Source organism: Camelina sativa, chromosome 13, assembly GCF_000633955.1.
Source record: "Camelina sativa cultivar DH55 chromosome 13, Cs, whole genome shotgun sequence".
NCBI lineage: Eukaryota > Viridiplantae > Streptophyta > Magnoliopsida > Brassicales > Brassicaceae > Camelina > Camelina sativa.
Window position 1 is genome coordinate 15,663,133 of NC_025697.1, and position 20,751 is coordinate 15,683,883.

Consider the following 20,751-nt stretch of genomic DNA (forward strand, 5'->3'; position numbering starts at 1 on the left):
AGTCTAACACTGACCTTATCTTTTTAGTTTTTATCATGAGTACTCATGACTCATGAGTATGTTATGAACTGTATAGGACATGACAGAAGATGGAACTAATTAACTCATTCGTGGACATGGAAACTATACTAGCTACCACAAGGTAAGTTTATACACCTTGCAACACAAATACCAATATGGCCCTTCCGTTACTATAATTGTCTTGGTGGAAACATAATTCGATTATTTTTCATTACACAATGAGAATGATTAATACACTGATGATGATAAATATTAAGGTGAGGGAGCCACCATGGGCATGAAAGCATTAGAAGAGGAAGAAGATATATGAGAATATCTACAAGAGAAAAAACTATGGTACCACATGTGAGGACAGTAGTACTTCTTAGGTTTGACAAAAAACTCGGCACATTCTTGCATTGATCTTTGTCCTGGGAAGAAAGGAATGCAATTGTTACTAACGTCAAGTACACCTCTGTCAAGTAAACCCCTACACCAAGGCCCTACGTGCGTGAAATAGTTATCAGACAACGATAAGTTGACAAGATTGTCCCGGAGCACCATGCATACCGCCTCCGGGATGGCCCCGAACAAGAGATTCCCAGCAAAATTGAGTTGTTCTACTTTCTCCAGACACATTAGCGAAAGCGGCAGAGGACCTGTGAGCTTGTTTCCACCAATATCAATCACTGATGCTCCCGTGAGGAACCCGATCTCGTAAGGGATACAACCCGTGAAATCGTTATTCAAGAAGAGTACTTCGGTTAACGTTGACATTGATCTTAGGATGCTTCTTGGGAGAGGACCATTGAACTTGTTGTTTGCTAAAGTTAAGTATAGAATGTGTGTTGTACCATCACCAGGTACCTCCGGTAGGCTTGCAGTAAAGCCGTTGTCATTGATGAAGAGAACGTCGAGGTTTTGACCGAGAATTTGTGGAGGGACTGAACCGGAGAAAGAGTTGAAACGGATGTCAAGAAATGTCAAACCGGACATACCAACTACGGCTGTCGGAAACTGGCCGGTGAATCTATTGTTGCTGATGTCGAGTTCGTAGAGGTACTTGAGGTTGACGATCTGGGAAGGCACGGTACCTCCAAAGTTGTTCGAGTTAACATGAAACAGAGCCAAGTCAGGAAACTGATCGATAAATCCTTCAATAGAGGGAGCAGAGAGCTGAAAGCCATTGAAATCAATGGAAGCGACAGTGACTGCGGTTTTGTTGTCCGGAGGATTGTCACAGTGAAAGCCTCTATAACTGCAGATGTCTGAACCAGTCCAAGTCTGGGTTACTTTATAAGGATCGAGAGTGATGAGTGACTTGAATCTCTGGATCACTGGGTACACCACAGCAAGTCTTTGGTCTAAGAAAGAGAGTATCTCTTGCCTCGCGTCGGTGAGGTCACCGTTGGTTAATTGTTGAGTTTCTCTGCTGCTTGTATCGGGCAAAGCGATGGTGCTAACAAGGAAAAGAGCCAAAATCAAAGGATTCTTCATCTTTGCCACTGAACCAAAATGTGTCGGCGATCAAAGAGAAGTGGAAGTTCTAGTGTTTATTATTTATGCCTCACTAGTTTTTGTTTTCTATCTTTTATGTGAATACTGAATAGGTTCTTGAGAAGTAAAATACAAAAATGATAACAATCTCTAACCCAAAAAAAAAAAAAAAATCCCACCTGCCCAAGTAGTATATGTCTCTTTATCTAAACAAAGTATCAAACACAACTACTATAAAGTTGTATGTAGTATATACCCTTTCAACTCAAATCACCCTATACGTATTTTTTTAGTTTCTACTCAATTCACTTGGAACTAAATATAGAGAAAGGAAGGGATATTTTTGAAAAGTGACATAGAGATAGGAGTATTTTTGAAAATGACTAAATTCTAAATCTTAAACCTCAAATACTAAACGGATGTCATTAAAATCACGAACTTTCAAATTGTGTCCATTTTAATCACCAACTTTGTAGGAGGCCATTTTAAACATGAACTTTTGTTGACTTACCGTTTAAATCATCATATTTTGTTGACCACTCCGTTTCATACATGTCGTTAAGTCCCTAAACGGAGCAATCAGTCGGCGTTAATAGGTAGTTAATTCTTCCCTGTTAGTGTCAAAACGACACTGTTTGAATCCGAGCAAACCCAACAAAAAATCCCCAAATCGATCCCATTCAAAAACAAAATCCTTAATTACCCAAATCGATCCTATTCAATCTCAGCATGAGCTCTTTTTTGTGAACCGTGTCATCAAAAATGTTTAAGTTAGCATCTTCTTCAAGAGCCGCTTCTACGACATTAACTTCTTCATTTCCACCACCTACTGCATCATCAACATCATTGCAATCCTCATCTTCGTACACCACGCAGTCATCTTCACTGTCAAGGACCACTGCAGGCTCCACTTCGTCATCTTCATCACTTCTTTTTTTACGTTTTTGACGCCGACATGAAGCTCCACCTCTACTTTTCTTTCCTATATCTCCAACAACAGATTCAGCAACCGGTTCACCACCTCCATCTCTGACATTAGAAACTGCTACGTCTTGCGGTGGAGCTCGAACTCCATCTTCAACTCGAGGAGCTTCATCTAATGGGTTTCGATCATACACAATTAAACTCAGTGATTCATCTTCTGGTAGCGCTCCAACAAACGATATCACACCTTTATTTCTCACTTTTGGCATTTGGGACTGAGAAATCGATAGGGGAAAATCGAGAATTGAGAATTGGGGATTTTGAATTGGGAAATTAGGGATTTTGTTTTTGAATGGGATCGATTTGGGGATTTTTTGTTGGGTTTGCTCAGGTTTAAACGGTGTCGTTTTGACACTAACGGGGAAGGATTAACGACCTATTAACGCCGGCTGATTACTCCGTTAAGGGATTTAATGACATGTCCTAATCGTCGTGGTCAACAAAATATGATGATTTACATGGTAAGTCAACAAAAGTTCATGTTTAAAATGGCCTCCTACAAAGTTGGTGATTAAAATGACCACAATTTGAAAGTTCGTGATTTGAATGACATTTTTCCCAATACTAAACTCTATCCCCTAAAAACTATACCCTAAATGTATAATAGAGAACCCAAACCTAAAAAAAATCTAAAAATTAATTTAATATATCGTAATTGTGTAAAAAAAAATGAAAATGTTCAAAAAGAGGTATTTTTGAAAAGGGGTATCTCAAAAAAGGCATTTTTAGCAAATTCTCTACAAATTATGGCTTTCTAGAAAATATTTAATTTCATTTAGAAAAGATAATTTTGGAATTAAAATAATTTAAATCAAAATTATTTGGTTAAAGAAACAATAATTTTTCTTCTCTCTTCTTATTTTGGTTAAAGAAACATTAATTTTTCTCTCTTTCTTATTATTTGTACATAAAATTATACTATTTGATTGATGTAGACTAAAATACCCCCACCTAACACCTAACCTCTATTTAACTTTTTAATTTATTTATGATTAGAACTAAAATAAATGAATACTTCTTCCTTTTTGGAGAAATTTCTGAAATTAATATCAAAAAACTCGTCTTTCTAAAACCTTATTAAAAATACCATTAAAAATATGTTATTTCGAGAAACACAATGTAGAATTAGTAGCGACGATTCAAACACCTGAAAACTAGCCCGCATTTTCTAATATCCTAGATGATTTCCATCAGCTAATTTCCTTTCTTCTCCTTGTCTAAGATACTCTGCTCATCAAGTTTGAAGGCGGATTATCTCGCTCAGTTGTCTAGATCTTTATTTTACGTTGTTTTTTTTGTAAACTTTTTTCTGTTTAGGCTGTCAACTTCGGGAATTTTTTATTATTAGTATTTGGATGACAAAAAAATACTATTTATCTAAATATATGTATAAGCTTATAAAAATGTATACAAACTACCTTTATATGTGTGTAAAATTTTGTATATATTTTTAAAAAGGTTAACAAAATGTTTTTGCTTTGGTCAATTATTAGACCAAAACATACCGGTTCATTAGCAAAAGTTTTATATTCGTAGGGATGTAAAGATTTAACCCCTGGTGTAATGGTGTTACAATTGGACTTATCACTTACTACTTGTCACTAGACTAAGATCATTTCACGATTTTCAAAATCTTTTAAAAATCTTTTTAAAAGTTTATAAAACGTTATAAAAATTTGAATCGAACGTGAATATGCTCATTGCATAAATATTTTCTATCTAGTTTAACACTTCTACATTGTGTCTATGTGGATTACAAGCCCCCTGCTACTATTTTGTTTTACCCTATTTAAAGTCTATAAGTCCCGTCGGAGCAGCAACATCCATCATACAACCCCAATTTGACCTATTATCATACCACAACGACGTGAGTGCGGCTACGTTAACAAATTGTTACTTATGGTTTACACCACAACTAATATCACTAATACACCTACTACAGTATCCAACTTAACATCAATCGTCCGATATTATTTGGACAATTCTCGTAAATACTATTGTAATAACGATTTAATCACTGGTTATTAGCATTTTTTTCCTTTATGCTTGTTTCTTAGGATCCATGTTATGAAAAGATTACTATGCTCAACGAAAAAAAAAAGCATTTATCAACTATAGTATGCCTCCTTTGAATCAGAGCCTCTGTTTGACTCTGTCTCGGGCAATCTCCAACCTATAAACTACCAAACTGTAAAATTACAATCCATATTCTCCACCTTAGTATTCTCTGATCGGAGCTCCGCGTCAACTCTAGCTCCCACCTCAGCCGCCTTCTGCCGTATCAACGTCGCAGACATGTCTCCTCCTACGCCTTCACCGCCGTTTCTATCCTGAAAGACATGTTCGGGGAAATTGAGTCTTGCAGAAGGACCACGTAAGTAAAACACGGCGGTGTCGTAAGCGCGTGCGGCAGCAACCGCGGTTTTGTAGGAACCAAGCCAGATCCGTGTTCGTTTGTTTGGCTCCCTTATCTCAGCCACCCACTTCCCCCACTTCCTCATCCTTATCCCTTTATATGGCTTCTCCTTGGGGCTCATTGGATTCCTCTTCGGCTTCTCCTTCATGACGAGTCCTTCTTTCACCATAGGAAAGTCTTGTTTTCATTTGTATTCATTCTCAATCATACCCCCTCAATTTAAGCAAACGTGACATGTCTACGTGTGTAATATATAAAGAGAGAAGATTACAATTACATAGGCGGCTAAAGATATATATATGCCTTATGTGACAGCGCCGCCACTCTTTTTCTTACTCGATTATTTAAGTAAGCCGACATTAACCATAACCTTCATTTACTAACTTAACGAAAGAATTATTGTTTGACTTTTAGTGTTTGGTTAAAAGGATTATGCATTGAATGTTTGAATTGGAGTTTTATTCCCATGAAGCGGCTTGTCGACATTTGGCCCACCAACGTGGCAGCCTACTCTTACGGCATCCACTCCGCGACACATTTTCTTTCTATCATCACTTTTGTTTTGTCTTTGCGTTCTTTTTCTTCTCATGTGTTTTTTTAGTGCTTCAAACATATTAGCTCCTCGGTCTACTGTAATTTTTATTAAAAATCCAAATTTTTAATAAAACTCCAAATTGATTTTTCCAACCTAGATGAACTACGTTGTTAGGTTCTTATATATGTGTTTATCAAATCAAACTCCCAAAAAAACGATTTGTAAATTCTACCAAGGTTAAGGTACATGCCTATAGTCTCCTAACTTTTCTCTGCACAACTCTTTTCGCAGAATTATTTAAAGATAGTCTTCGGTAAAGGTCTTCGAGAAAGTTATCTATATAACAAATAGAGTTAGTTTTTGAAGTAATATAGCCAACTCATATTGGATATTTAACAACCTTTTCTATCTCTGTCTCTTCATCTCCATCTGTATTATATATACACGGTTTAGTTGCAATTTAGTCATAATCCACTACTTAACGACTATTTTACTATTTTTAGTGCAGTCTCTAAAATCATGTTTTGTTGTAGTATTTAATTATTATTAACTATTAAGTTTTACCCACTGGTATACGATAAATCTATTATATTATTTTGTTGATATGATATTATAATGATTTAGAGGTGTTTATAGTTGATGGTGAATTAAATATATATATATATATATATATATATATTTATTGTTAACGGTTGTAGGTAGAATTTTGTAAAAACTCTTGATTCACAAGTTAAGAATATACATTTTACAATTTGTTATTTATGATTTAGAAATGAATGATATGGCATATTCTTATTATGATTCTAAATTGATATTATTAGATTAATCGTTTACATTTAAAGCTAATAAGATATAACCAAATATGTAATTGTTTATTAAACGCAAAATTAAATATTTCTTAAGATGTATTCATCTTGAATTAGTTGTTATATTATAAAGATGTGATTAAGAGGATGTGATTAAGAGGGTGTGATTACATAATTTGGGTTATAAATTCTTTTTGTCAAACTCAGCCCTAAAAATTTGGCATGCAAATTAGATATTTGCTAAAATACAATGGGCATTAACTGGTATTAATTGGATGTAAATAAGTACGCTATGAAATTAAAAACCGGCCCAAAATATTCGGCAATCTTAAGGAGGGTCCGAATAATTGATCGGTTATAATTTTAGTTAAAAACCTACTCCGAGGTTGGCAAAAAGTGATGGCATCCTATTGTATTCCAAAAATGTATTCCAAGCTCTGTATGTGGATATACATGTTTGGTTACAAAAATCCTAAGATAATTTTTAATATATATCTGTTTATAAAAATTCAAATCACATCATATGCTAAAAAAAATCTAAAATTTTATTAACTTTATGTATTAAATAGTAATTAAAAGAATTAAATATAAGATTAAATAAAAATGAAAGGAGAATTATATTTTAATCTAACATATTGATTTAAATTAGATAGATAGATTTTAGGAAATTAATATTATCAAATAAGGAAATGACTGAGTTTGGTTGTAAGGATTGTAGAGAATTTAGTTTGGACTTGTTTGGATACAAAGATAAGAGAGGATGACACAAAAATGTATTCCAAAAATGTTAAGATAGACTAGGTTTTACCCCGTGGTACACCACGGGTCTATTATTTTTTGATATAAAATGTAATTAATTTTTTTTAATATAAAATGTAGTTGATTATGCATGGGTTCATTACTTAATTAATAGTATGTGAGAGAAGCACATATTATAATGTTATGTTAGTAATATTAAAATATGGCACTAATATTAACTTGATTACTATAATTTATAATGAGCACATCTTGACATATTCTTATTTTGATTCTCAAATGATATTATTGGATTGATAGTGTACATTTAAAGCTAATACGATCTTATCAAATATGTAAATGTTTATTAAACGCAAATTAGATCTTTTCTAAGATGTTCATTAGTTTAAATTAGTTGTTATATTATAAAGATGTGATTAAGAGGATGTGATTACATAATTTGTTCTATTAATTCTTTTTGTCAAACTCGACCCTAAAAATTCGACATTGCAAATTAGATATTTCCTAAGTTTATAAAATGCAAATTAGATATTTCCTAAGTTGCAATGAGCATTGATTGGTTGCTATATTATAGGTATGTAATTAATAACAAATCGTCCCAAAATATTCAGCATATTAAGTAGGATCCAAATAATTGAATCGGTTATAATTTAACTTAAAACCCGACCCGAAGTAGACAAAAAGTGATGACACAAAAATGTACTTCAAATCAAATCAAATCAAATATATATATATATATATATATATATATCCGTTTATAAAAATTCAAATCACATAATATGATGAAAAAAAAATCTAAATATTCTATTAACTTTATTTTTAAAGTAATTAAAAAAATTAAATATAAAATTAAATAAAAGTGAAAAGATAATTATATTTTAATCTAACATATTGATTTAAATTAGGTAGCTATATTTTAGGAAATTAATATTAGCATATAAGGAAATGATTATGTTTGGTTGCAAGGATTGTAGAGAATTTAGTTGGAACTTGTTTGGATACAAAGATTAAGAGAGGATGACACAAAAATGTACTTCAAAAATGTTAAGATAGATATTATATCATCCATGATTTTTTCCAAGATAGAGATGTTATCTCGTGAATATAGAGAAATCCAATTTATCATCCATGATTCTATTTGAGTTTTCCTATGCATATAGAGAAATGTTATTATGGATGCTCCCTAAACCATTTCAATTCTTCGTATTTAAAAAATTAAAATTTTAGACAAAATGTGGAAGCTCAACATAGTCATGAATATTAGAGTTCCAAGTAATATTTTTACTCATAATAATTTTATATGAGTCGATTTATTCCGCAAATAGTGCGGGATATTAACTAGTTATTCTTTAAAATCAAATTGTATATTTATTGGAAAGATTATTGCTCATTGTTTTTTCTTAAAAAAAACCTAAAATAATACCTAACAAGGTAGTAACCCATGCTATAATACGGGATAAAATATTTTATACAAATTTTAAATTTGTAAAAATAAGTTAGAACTTTAGTTAAAATATAGAAATTTAGTGTTTATAATATTAGTGTTAAATCCACACATCGAATTTTAAATTGGTTTTAGTTTGAATTATTGTGCGTATATAATTTAGACGTGTCTATTTTGTATCGGGAAACACGTACCGCCCTGTCCCATCTCGTATCATGCCATTCCGCTTCGTCACATGTCATCTCATCTTGTCCCGTATCCATCATAATTTCATTATCTTTTAAATGATTACTCGTTAGACAATGTTTATTAATAGAGATTGGATAAGATATTTAGAGGGGATACTCGAATTCCCTGTTGAATATTTCTTTTTATTTAATTAGTTGAAATTATCCTAAAAAAAATATATTCTCAAAAACTATCTTATTATATTCAAAAGTACCCAAAATTTTCAAAGTATCCGTTCCAAAGTAGATGATTACATGTGGCATAGTCAACCCTTTAAATAAGAAATATATGTCTATATATAGGCAACACAATATACAACGACTAATTAACCATTAAGACTTTTAATATCTTCAAAGTACTATCTCGGGATACAACATGTTGTGATATTTTTTTCAAGTAAAAAAGTATTAGAATAAAAAAAATTATATACTATTAATATTTTTCTATTAAAATTAGTTGGCCACTCATTTGGGTGTTTTGTCAATATTTTGGTGTATATGTGAATATCGCAACCGGTGCCAAGCATAATTAAATTTGAAAATATACGATTTTTTGCAATCAATACATAATAACCAAATACAGCCCGTGATTTTGTCACGTATATACTAAACTAATCAAAATAGTTCTCACAGTTCTTAATGGTGTGAAATCCAAATATCATATTACAATTTGGATTTAGTTGAATTATTATACGTATATAACCTAGACGTATCTATTTTGAAACGGGAAACATTTATTGTACAGTACCGTCATTAATTTTTATGCCCATAACTTTTCTCTTTTAAATAATTTCCCATTAAACAATATGTTTTGGAAAAAAATTGGGTAGGTAGTATCCGGTGCTACAACACATGCAGAATATTTTTTAGTTAAGTGGAAAATTTTCGATGTTTTGCAATCTATCCATAAAACTCAAATATAACCCTTGTTTCTTGAAATATTAATGACATACGTGTATATTTTTAAATCAATCAAAATGTTTCTCACAGTTTATTTAGGAGTGTTACATCCACATATCTTATTTTAATTTGATTTTTGTCTAAATTATTGTATTTAGACATATATCACTTAGACATATCTATATTAAAACGGAAAAAACCGTCTCGTCCAGTTCTATCATGTCCCATCATGTATCGGATTATAGATTCGTGATAAAAGTCAAGTATCGAATATTCATTTTATAGACTCGTCCTATCATCTGACCCATTACTGGATTGATTAGTTTATTCGTAAATATATGCTTTTGAAATGGATGAGTAAAGTAAAAAATACTTACATCACACACAACCAACTTGAGAGAGTCTTCTCCTTCATCTCGTTTACGCTACATTCTTAGCACCTTCACACAAATGGACCAATTGAAATTATTCCTAAGATATATGTTTAGTAATCTGCTAAAATTATCCATATTTTCTGGTTTATGGGTAATAAAAAAATGAAACGATATGGTATACTTTTATAGATAGAATTTAATTTATTTATAAAGTATTTGTTTATAAATTTATTGAGTTGTCAAATCTTTATGGTTTGTGTGTAAAAGTAATAAGTAAAATTATAATGAATATATTTACTAAATTGAAATTTATGCATTGTATATATCCTCGTTTTTGTAAACAAATCAAAAGTGAATCTATGTAAACTTAGCTGGACATGTAAACTTCACTTTTAAGAGAAGTGATTGTATCCGGGATACTTCCTGTCAGAGGTCTTGAGTTCAAGTCTCTCTGTCACCACGGTGGTACTTAGCCTCTCCAAATAAAAATTCCCTTATACGAGTAGGGGCAAGCGGTGTATACTAACCCGTAGGTCCAATCCGGAGGTGGGGATTTTCCTGGATATGGGACCATTTTGCGGTGGGGCTAGTCACTATAAAAAGTTTATCCTAACAATTTTTAAGCTCTCTCTATAGAAAATAATATTCTCTCTCTCTTCTCTCTCTACGATTCTGTTCGCCCTAGCCGCCCCCAAAAAATATTGAACCAGCCGGTGACTGGCGTCCGGTGGCTTCCACAGCACCGACGTCGGTCTCCCTTCTCCTTTCTTCCCGTGTTTCTCTTTTCTCTTTTGCTTCTTCTACTTTCGCGGCAAAGTGCTGAGTTCGAGGCGAAGAGATCTCATATCTGTTTTTGTGTTGTCGTCGGCTGTAAAAGAGGACGTGACGGAGCTTGAAGACGACACCATATCTTCTTCTTTTAGCCTTGGGCTTGGGTTTTCCCGGCGCGATTTCGGTCTGGATGGCTCGATTTTATCTCTCTCATGCGGCTCTTCATGGTGGCAACTTTCTGGTGCGGAGCTTCATTGTGGGGAGTCTCTCAGTAGCTGTTCAGAGCGGCTGCGGCGGTGGTGTTGTGGAGGTTTCAAAGCGGATCCGTTTGAGGCTTTGATGTGGCTCTGTTGGTGGCTTAGTTTTTGTTGCCTTGTGTGTATCTGTTTGTTGTCTGTTGTTTTTTTGTTCAGGCTGCGACTTTGGCGAAGTGGGGAGGAGTTAATGAGACATGGTGATTGAAACCGTGAAAGACAATTGCTCGGCCACTTTGGTTTTAGATTTTGTCTCCCCTGGAAGAAGTTTGTAGGGGAGTCTGATGTTGTGAGTAAGGTGGAACCGGCTTATTCATATCTCGTGCTAGCAGCAACATTGGATTCTGATGAGCATTTCCTAAGCCGCTAGTGTTGTCACTTGATTGATCAATGGTGGTTATGGTCTGTGGTTTTTTAACCACGGTTTTTGAGTGTTTTCATGATCGAGAAAGTTGTAGGTACTAGGTTTGAAGACTGCCTTGATTACGTACGCTCGCGGTAATTTCGAGTTCATGTTGCGTTCCGCATTTGTTTTTCTCTATGGTGGTTTCTTTCGTCTCATCTTAACGTACTTTGTTGTGTGTGCCTTCTTGTTATTGTTCAGTATTTCTCTGTAACCTTCTGTCATAAATAAAAATTGGTATAAAATTTAACATTTTACCAAAAAAAAATTCACTTTTAATGGTGAAAGAACAAAGCTGGATTTTGTTTATCGGGCGACGATGAGCCGATGTCAATGATGGATGATGATACCAACGTGGAATTTTTTTTTTCTTTTTTGTGATTGGTCGATTATATTTTTATTTTATTCATCAATATATAATTAAAATCGGTTTGATGAATTGGTTTGGATCGGTTTGGTAAGAACAAACTTGGGTAACTGGACTTTCGTTCAAAAAAAAGGATAGGGTTTAGAATGGTTTTCTAAGAATGAGAGTACAATTACAGAACTAAAATTGGTTTGAGACCGGAATTAATTAAACTGTGGTTGATCCAATGTTAAAGGTTTGGTTGGATATTGTTTTACTTATTTTCTAAGTAATTTTAAAAAAAGTTTTATAACAGGAGGAAATTAGAATACACACACACATTGTTGACGCTTTGGGAGATTTATAGATTTTGATCCGCCGCCCGATCCGCCTTATATTACCAGCGCCTATAAGCAAATCCCTTCGGGCTTCTTCTGTCTAGTAAGATCCAAGCCGCTCAAAGAGGAAGAAGAAAACAATGGATTATCTCGGAATCGACATGAGCTGCGCGATCGGATCTCTCCGTAACGGTGAGTTCCCGGAGAAAGATTGCCTTCTTCCTCTAATTTCAAAGCTTCTAGGTTACTGCCTCGTCGCTGCTTCCATCACTGTCAAGCTCCCTCAGGTATATAATTCCACAATTCAACTTCGTTTTTTCAATTTCCAAACCCTAATTTCCAAACATTGTGACTGTTTTTTTGTTTGTGCTTCTTATTTGGTTTTTTTAGATAATGAAAATCGTGCAACATAAGAGTGTGCGAGGCTTAAGTGTTGTGGCATTTGAGCTTGAGGTCGTTGGCTATACAATTTCACTTGCTTATTGTTTGCATAAAGGCCTTCCCTTTTCCGCTTTCGGCGAAATGGCTTTTCTTTTGATCCAAGGTTTAAGAATTACATATCAAGAACCCTAATCTTGATTAGTCAAATTGGAAAATATTGGTTATATATGTTCATTTGTTGTGATTTCTGATATCCTCTTATTTTATCTTTGCAGCTTTGATTTTGGTTGCTTGTATCTATTACTATTCTCAACCAGTCCCTGTAACAACTTGGCTCAGGCCACTCCTGTATCCTTTCTCAGTTTTATCAATTTCTTACCCTTGTTTGATTTTGAGACTCTTTGTATTAGTTTTTTCTTAATTCTAAGCCGATACAGATATTGTGCTGTCGCTCCAACTGTGCTTGCTGGACAGATTAATCCTACGCTCTTCGAAGCTCTTTATGTGAGGAAGAAAACTCCTTATTTTTATTCACTTAAGGCTTTGTGTATGTGTGGATATATATATATATATATATATTGAGAGTAAATCTGTGTTGTAGGCTTCACAGCATGCAATATTTCTCTTTGCAAGACTCCCTCAGATATGGAAGAACTTCAAAGTGAGTCTATACTTAAATACTCTTTTTTTTCTTTGTGAATCTTCTTGTTCAACTAAGTATGAACGGTGTTTTAAAGCTTCAGTCACGTTTCAATGGGTGCACTTATCTTACATTTACGCCTTTATGTTCCATTGATCGATTTATGAGTAACTGTCATAGTATAGTTTACCTTACAATCCTTCCCTGGATGAGTTCCCCTTCTCCAAATCAAGTGATATTTTTTTGTTTGGGGTCTTGAATTGGGAAGAGTAAAGATGCATTTACACATTTTGTTTCAAACTTTGGATACATGTATGCTTGTTTCAATCAATAAGTATTTCTATAGATTCTACAGAAGTATACTTTCAAAACTATATGTATATGCATACATTTTGTGTAAATTCCTCCGGACACTGTGTTTGATTCACATTACTCTCTCTCTCTCTCTCTCTCTACAGAACAAAAGCACTGGAGAACTTAGTTTCTTAACTTTCTTCATGAACTTTGCCGGGTCCATAGGTAAGAGGGCTTCTTCTATCTTCCATTGGATATGTAATAGTTTCTTGTCTCGTAATACTTGTTTGCTTTGCTCGCAGTGAGAGTTTTCACTAGCCTCCAGGAAAAGGCTCCACTTAGCAGTATCCTTCTCAGCTAACATTTTATTTTTTTATTTATCATATATGCTTTTTAGAAATCTGTCGTTTTCCTCAACCTTTCCATAGTTCTTACGGGTTTTGCTCTAGGAGTCATCACCAACGGAAGCATCCTGACTCAGATCCTCTTGTATTCAAAGCCTGCACCAGCAAAGGAGAAGAAAGCCAATTGATAGGTAGAAAGATGTCCTAAATCATACTGGTGTTGAGGCCCCCAAAAAGAGATTAGTCAATGTTGCAATTACGGTCTTGTTTTCTTTTAATATCCCTGTGCTAAGGATGTTCAGACTTACCCAGCTACTGCATGATGTTATAGGTTGACTTGATCGAAATAGCAAAGTGGCTGTTTTAGGTCTGATAGATTCTTCTTCTTTTTTTTTCTTTTTTTGTGATGGTAATAGCTAAAATCTGAAATTACTCGAAGTTGCATTGATGTCGCTGATCTAACTGTTTTTGTGTGATAGACTTATGTTTTTGTGTTTCAAACCATCTGGGTCATTAAGATATGAATCAGATCTTTCTTTGACAATGAACTTGAGCATTCTAATTTCTAAACAATTGCTGAATCAATATGACAACAACAAACAGGTGCTACACAAAACGAAAAACACCTTTCAAAATAAATTAAAAAGAAAGGCCAAACTCCCGTTTGTTAATACTGTCTCAACGTATTTCCACATCCTTTGCATAATCACTAGTCACTCTGGGAGCTGCTACGACTTCCCAACCTTGTCAGTGCACAAGCAACTAAGTTTCTCCGGCTCAAAAACCCAAGTCTTGACTTGAGCGAGGTTGACCGGCTGGTGCTACCAGATGCAATGCCCAGGGTTGGTATTTGGAATCTGAATGGAGGTGGTGAGTCAACTGCATCCACTTGTGCTCCACCTTCACTGGCACTAGCCTCGGCAATTGGTGTCTCTGGAATAATATCCAAATTGACAACAAGCAACGCCCTTGTTGTCCTTAAACGATCAGCTCCTTCATTGGTCACACTCCTCTACACTTCTTAACCTTCACTTTAACCAGATTTGGGCATCCGGTCCCAAATGCTTGGATCCCATCATCAGTAATGGGGCAGTTTTTAACGCAAAGTTCCTTCAGTGCCAAACATTTTTCAGCAATACAACGTAGCTCGGTGTCACCTACAGACTACAGTATCAGTTGCACACAATGCCAATCGCTCCAAGTTAAGACAATTTGAGGCAAGTGCTTCCAAACTTAAGTTTGTAGGGTTCACACCAATCAAAACCAACTCCTGCAAATTATTGCAGAAATCGTAACGAGTGCGTCGACGGAGATACCTCCAGTTTTGGAACAACTTTTTTTTTTCTCTTTCAAGCTTTCCATATATTATTAGTATTTTACTTTCAAGCCCAGCAGAAACCCTCACATGTTTGTTCGATTCGGTTAACAGTTAACATCGTAAATATGTTATGTATGTCTATTTAACCACATGTATCAAACGGTTAAATCAACAAAAATTTGTCATTTATCTACAAAGTGAATAAGAACTTGATGGTTTAATCGATAATTTTAAACCAAGAGATAAAAAAATTTCAAATTTAAAAGTTTACTCTTATTTGACATTTTTCTCAAATGAAATTAGATAAGATGTGAAAATAAAATCAAAATAAATTATTTTGATATTTTTCTCACGTTCTTTCGAATATTTTGGTTTTTATTCCTATACTAAATAAGGTTGATTGTAAATTTTTTTTTTATCTTATATAAATTTTTAACCAATTGATTATATTACTTTTTATTTGACTTAAAACTATTTTCTTACCATGCAGATTTTGAAATTATGTGTTCACTGTCTTTTGGATGATAACTATTTTCTGAAAATGGAAAGAAATAACAATATAAATTAGATAAAATTGATAAACTTAAGAAATTAAAAAAAATTACATTTACTTGAATAATTTGTGCATGTTTGATCAAAAATTAATATATGCATATTCTTGATCAATAAATAATTTGTTTCAATAATTCTAAGGGTTTTCACCTTAGTTACTATATATTTTATAAATAGTTTTTTAATTTTGTTGAGGAAAAAAAATATTTTTATATAATAGGAGATGTATATATATATATATACATCTATGAAGCGTGCGAGTATGTGTTTCATTTCATCACATGTAGCTAGCTACACCTATACACGCGCATCAAATAAATGTTTGGATACAAACTCTAGAATCGTAATTTAGAAAAAATAGTTATAGTTTTTCCATAGTGTAAATAAATAAATTATGAATCTGCTACTACATTAGTTTTTATCTGTCAATATTTTTTTTTGTCATCATTAAATTAAATTGACAATAACCTATTCATATCCAAAATCTACTACGCGGGTTAACGCGACTTAGTAAAATCAAACTCTAGTCAGATCGGTCGCACTAACTAAAAACACTTCCTGTCGGGTTCAGTCACTATTTTCTTAACATGAAACAATATTGCATGTTCTTCTAGATGGAAGAAAGAAACACAATCGTCCTTTTTACTGAAAAAATGTTAGTTTTGTAATTTTGTATAAACACAATTGCACCATGTCATGTCATCTATCTATACTATTAATAGGGAAGCATTTTTAATAAGTACACATAGATTAAGAGATTATTACAATGAAATGCCACTGAAAACTGAATAGGAAATACATATAAATAAGGAGTCAAACAGATTGATATTGATAGGATCCAAACAGATTGAAATTAATAAATACCCGAACCAAAATAAAATTATATAACCCTTCCAAATCAGATGCAATTCATACCTAACATATACATATCACATCAAAATCGGGTGCTATTAATACCTACCATAACCATAACCAATCTAAATAAATCTAACTCCCCAAAATTAGCTTAGATTATGTAAGGGAACATCTCGGAAATTAACACCACAATATCGAACAAATAATATCTGATCGAAATCACTTACAGAATATATGATAGTATGTCTCAAATTTCGAATTATGTATACACAATTAGGAAATATTTTGTTTCTAAATTTTAGCAACTTACCAAATCTTGGTAGATAATATAATCAAATCTTTAATATTATGGTATATTCTCTAGAACATCCCGCACTTACCCACATAATTGGCACGTCAGAATTTAATGTAACGTATAACACACAATTCAATTTATATTGTTAAGATTAAGAAAATCCTGTTTTAGAATATCTTTCCTAAAAGTAAATATACGGTTAATAAGTGATCAATTTGATATTTAATTTACACCTAAATTTCGGATAGTTAACATATGATCAATGTAGCATAGTTTGAAGAGTAGCTTATATTAAAGATTCCTTGATTGCACAATTAACATTAAAAACAATCAAATCTTATAGATATTTTAATATTAGTTTTTAAACGAAATTTGACAAACTAATGAATAACGTAAACGACTAAATGTATCTATAAATAAATCGTCAATTCACAATAACTCAATACTCGAAAAAAGTCCATCACCCAAAACAGAGAGGTTCTTTGTGAAAACCATATTTTGTGTGGTCAAAATTTATTTGTTCTTTGTTTTGTTTTTAGATTGTTATATGTTTAGATGTTCTGTTTATTCTCTTTTTTAGTTTATGATTATTATATTTATTCGCAGTTATAATCTAAAGAAATAAGCTAATATTTATGATGTGTTTATTATATGTTTAGGTGTTGTCTTCTAATTTTAGGTGAGAAGTTAAAACTTTGTCATTTAAATTGTATAATAGTGATCTCAACTTTTCAGAAGATATTTCAATGGCATTCTCAACTTTTTATGTATATAGGTTAAGAGATGAAGTTGCTGGTTAAACATGACAGTACATGTTGTGATCAAAGAGTGGTACTTCACTTTTACACAAAATTATAATTGGTATAATGGATGTAAGCCTATTTTGTCTACAATTTATTTCCTGTAAAATGCTAAGCTTACATCTCACAACCAATCAAGAAAAATTTAAAAGTAAATCAATTAATTTTCTTTCTAGATGTATATTACCAATTTCTACTAACCTCTTAGGCGTATTCTTATTGTTTTTGTTTCAGGGTCAATACTTGATCACAAGTCGATTTATTGATCCATTCACAAACAAGTATAAAAAGTTTTTCACTTAATTTGTATCTATTTTCTTTTCAAATACTTTCTAATCCGATATTTTTATCTATATCCAGATTGTGAATATTGGCCAAATTGAGAGTATTTATCATCAAAACATCAAACTCCATTCTTAACTCTTATGTTTTTTAATGTTTGGTTCTAATTTTTTCATATATAAAAGTTATGTTTATATAAGTTGTGTATGAGGAGAAGTCAGAACTGTCTTCTTATTTCATGTTAAAACACCTTTATGTTTAGAGAATATAATATAAGCTAATTTCTGGTGGATATTTTAATAATGTTCATAACCTTTTTTTTTTTTGTCAAAAGTGGTCATAACCTTTTAAGTAAAAGTGACAAGTGTATATATATGCTCTTCACACTACAAGATAAAGATATTGTGTTCAAAAAATGGTTCCAAACATTTCAGAAACTATCGTTAAATGTTTTTAAATCGTGAAGAATTTAGAAAGAATTTAGAAAGAATTTACTTCTCATGTGATTTGTTTTCATCAATTTCACTTCATCTATTTTATATATAGAGCAAACATGCATACTTAACATCTTTTGTCAAGGTTGGGACACAATAATTAGAGATTAAAAAAAAATCGAGAATGGGAACAAGACAGAAATTTGGAAATAATTTGTTTTACTTTATGAATGTCTCAACTTAAAAGTACAACGGAAACATAATAGGATGGGAAAAAACAAGACGAAACCAAAAATTGCCAAAAAAAAAAGTAAATAACCACTAGAATTTTTTTAAAAATTTTCCCTAATATTTAGAAATTGATGAAGCCAAAGAAATACAGACCTATATAATCCATTTGATATAACACACATTGCCATAGTAGATTAAATGTATTTGATCCATATGAATTATAATAACTTCAAAAGTTTTATGAAATACAAGAGGGACAAGATAGTAATATATATTCAAAAAAATTTGTAGAGCTATTTATTTCAACTAACGGGTATGAGACGTAAACGGTAATTCATAAAATAAAATACATTTTCTAAACTATTTTGATCAAATACCAGATGAGAATTTCGGGCAACGAGACAAGATATGAAAATTTAGATAACTAAAAATATATGTATTTTTTTGGTGAATCCTGCGGATTTTCAAGTTGTTTATGAGCTTTTCAAAATAAACAAAACATCAAATTATATATCTTATATATTTTCCAGATATTATATATCTTAGATGTCTTAGATAATATATATATATATATATATATATATTATCCAGATATATATATATATATATTATCTAATATATAGTATTAAAATCTTATAATAATTTGTAATAGATATGATATAATTATCAAAATTTAAGTTTTCTGAAACCATATTGTATTTATAGTAAAACTATTTATTATTAGAATTAATTAATTTTAGCTTGAAATTTATTTAATAAATGAGATAAAATGATTTATTGAACAACTGGAGGTATTTACTATTTGGGTTTAGAGAGACGGCTTTTTACGGGGAAAGAAAATAATATATATGTTAGGGGATGGCAATCGAAACATGGTTTAGACTTAGTTTTTGAAATCAACTCCATACGATTTAGACTTAGTTTTTAAAATCAAACCCGTACGTATGTTTTATTCTCTCTTAAAAATAAAACCAAAACCAATGGATGAACCTTTCATTTCAATATTTCATATAACATCCATAGAATTGATTCTTTAAGAGGAGAATACAATTTCTTATGGACAACGTTAAACAGTGTTTGATCGATTTTGCAATGTAAAAATTCAGAACCAAACTGGGTGTCAAAAGAAAGCAACTAATGTTGAAACAAAATTCATTTTCTGAGGCGACATTACACAACATATTGGATTCATCAATAGTTAAAAAGACAAAAGGGAAAAAAAGAAAGAAAGTAGAACAGTTTGTTTCTTCACTCTCCACATCTCTATCGGCCTTTCTACTTGGTGTACCCTCAAACCAGACAAACAAAAAATTGGTCATTGGTCCTCTTCTTCAGACAAACAAATCCCTTAGTCTTCTAAGTTCCAAAAATATGTCTGTCCACTGGTTGAGTATCCAAACTCTTGACGACATCCATCCACGGTTTCTCTATCACCAGGATCGAATTTTTAGAAAGGTGACCCACGAATAAAACTGGATGCTTTGAGGGTAATATTTCAAAGTTCTTCTTCTCGTTACTCTTACCCTCAAACTGATACTCTTCTAACCTACGTTTTCTGTTTGTACCCTTCCCCTTTTTCAAGCCCATGTTGACAAGTTTACCTTCTAGCGTTTTAGACAGATTGCCATTTGGTAACCCATTCTCTTCATCTTCTTCCACAGGCTTTCCAAAGTCGATCAAACACTTCGCCCTGCTATGCAAATAAAAATATGAAGTTTTACGATTATAGATGTTTCTGTGTGTTTTATATAAGTGTAGATTGCAGTTTGACTAGGCTATATAGTGCAACCAGTACCTGGAACTGTAAACTATCACAGACGACGAATTTGGCGACGGGGAGAATGAGAGTCCAATTACCTCGCCAGGAAATTCTTGATACCTCTTTGGCAGAACATATGTGTTTAGCATCGACCACTTGCCTAGCTGTCTAGCCTCAACATCAAAAGCAAAGACCTGATTCGAGGAGGTTGAGATCACAAGCACATTGTTATTCCAAGGATGAAAACCAGCAGCTGCAACAGATGCACCATCAAGCCTTGATATGAACCAGTGCTGCCTGTCAATCAAAGCCAACATCAGAATAAAAACGTCAATACAAAAGTACAATCAGCTGGAGTTAAGCAAGCAACGCTTCGCCAAGTTCCCACCTTTGTGTTTCCAGGTTGAATACATAGATGTCCCCAAAGCAATTGATAGCAGCTAGCCACTGACCATCTGAGCTGGTATATAATTTTGTCATCGGAGGCTCCTTTGGTGGAGCTTCGTCATCATGCT

General features: G+C 32.8%; 4 protein-coding genes across 6 annotated transcripts in view; 1 reads left to right on the forward strand and 3 right to left on the reverse strand.

Annotated features, from left to right (window-relative positions):
• On the reverse strand, window positions 209-1,648 carry LOC104736852 (uncharacterized protein At4g06744-like). The gene has a single exon (XM_010456919.1). The coding sequence runs from the start codon at window positions 1,495-1,497 to the stop codon at window positions 274-276; it is 1,224 nt and encodes a 407-aa protein (XP_010455221.1). The 5' UTR covers window positions 1,498-1,648; the 3' UTR covers window positions 209-273.
• Window positions 4,486-5,193, reverse strand: LOC104736853 (ethylene-responsive transcription factor RAP2-9-like). Its single transcript, XM_010456921.2, has one exon. It carries the CDS (start codon window positions 5,064-5,066, stop codon window positions 4,662-4,664), a length of 405 nt encoding a protein of 134 aa, XP_010455223.1. The 5' UTR covers window positions 5,067-5,193; the 3' UTR covers window positions 4,486-4,661.
• LOC104736854 (mannose-P-dolichol utilization defect 1 protein homolog 2) lies at window positions 11,974-14,192 on the forward strand. The gene is made up of 8 exons (XM_010456922.1): window positions 11,974-12,338; window positions 12,442-12,595; window positions 12,708-12,780; window positions 12,870-12,936; window positions 13,034-13,093; window positions 13,531-13,591; window positions 13,669-13,710; window positions 13,795-14,192. The coding sequence occupies exons 1-8, from the start codon at window positions 12,192-12,194 to the stop codon at window positions 13,896-13,898; spliced, it is 708 nt and encodes a 235-aa protein (XP_010455224.1). The 5' UTR covers window positions 11,974-12,191; the 3' UTR covers window positions 13,899-14,192.
• LOC104736855 (U3 small nucleolar RNA-associated protein 4-like) overlaps window positions 19,579-20,751 on the reverse strand; it is a 4,642-nt gene continuing 3,469 nt past the window's right edge. The window contains exons 10-11 of one of the 3 annotated variants that reach the window (XM_010456923.2): window positions 20,273-20,533; window positions 19,579-20,167 (exon numbers count right to left, since the gene is read on the reverse strand). In XM_010456923.2, the coding sequence (XP_010455225.1) occupies window positions 19,834-20,167; window positions 20,273-20,533 (595 nt within the window). In that variant the 3' untranslated portion in view covers window positions 19,579-19,833. Of the gene's footprint in view, window positions 20,171-20,272; window positions 20,534-20,751 lie in introns of all 3 variants that reach the window. The other 2 variants (XM_019234655.1, XM_019234656.1) reach the window with 2 other exon arrangements.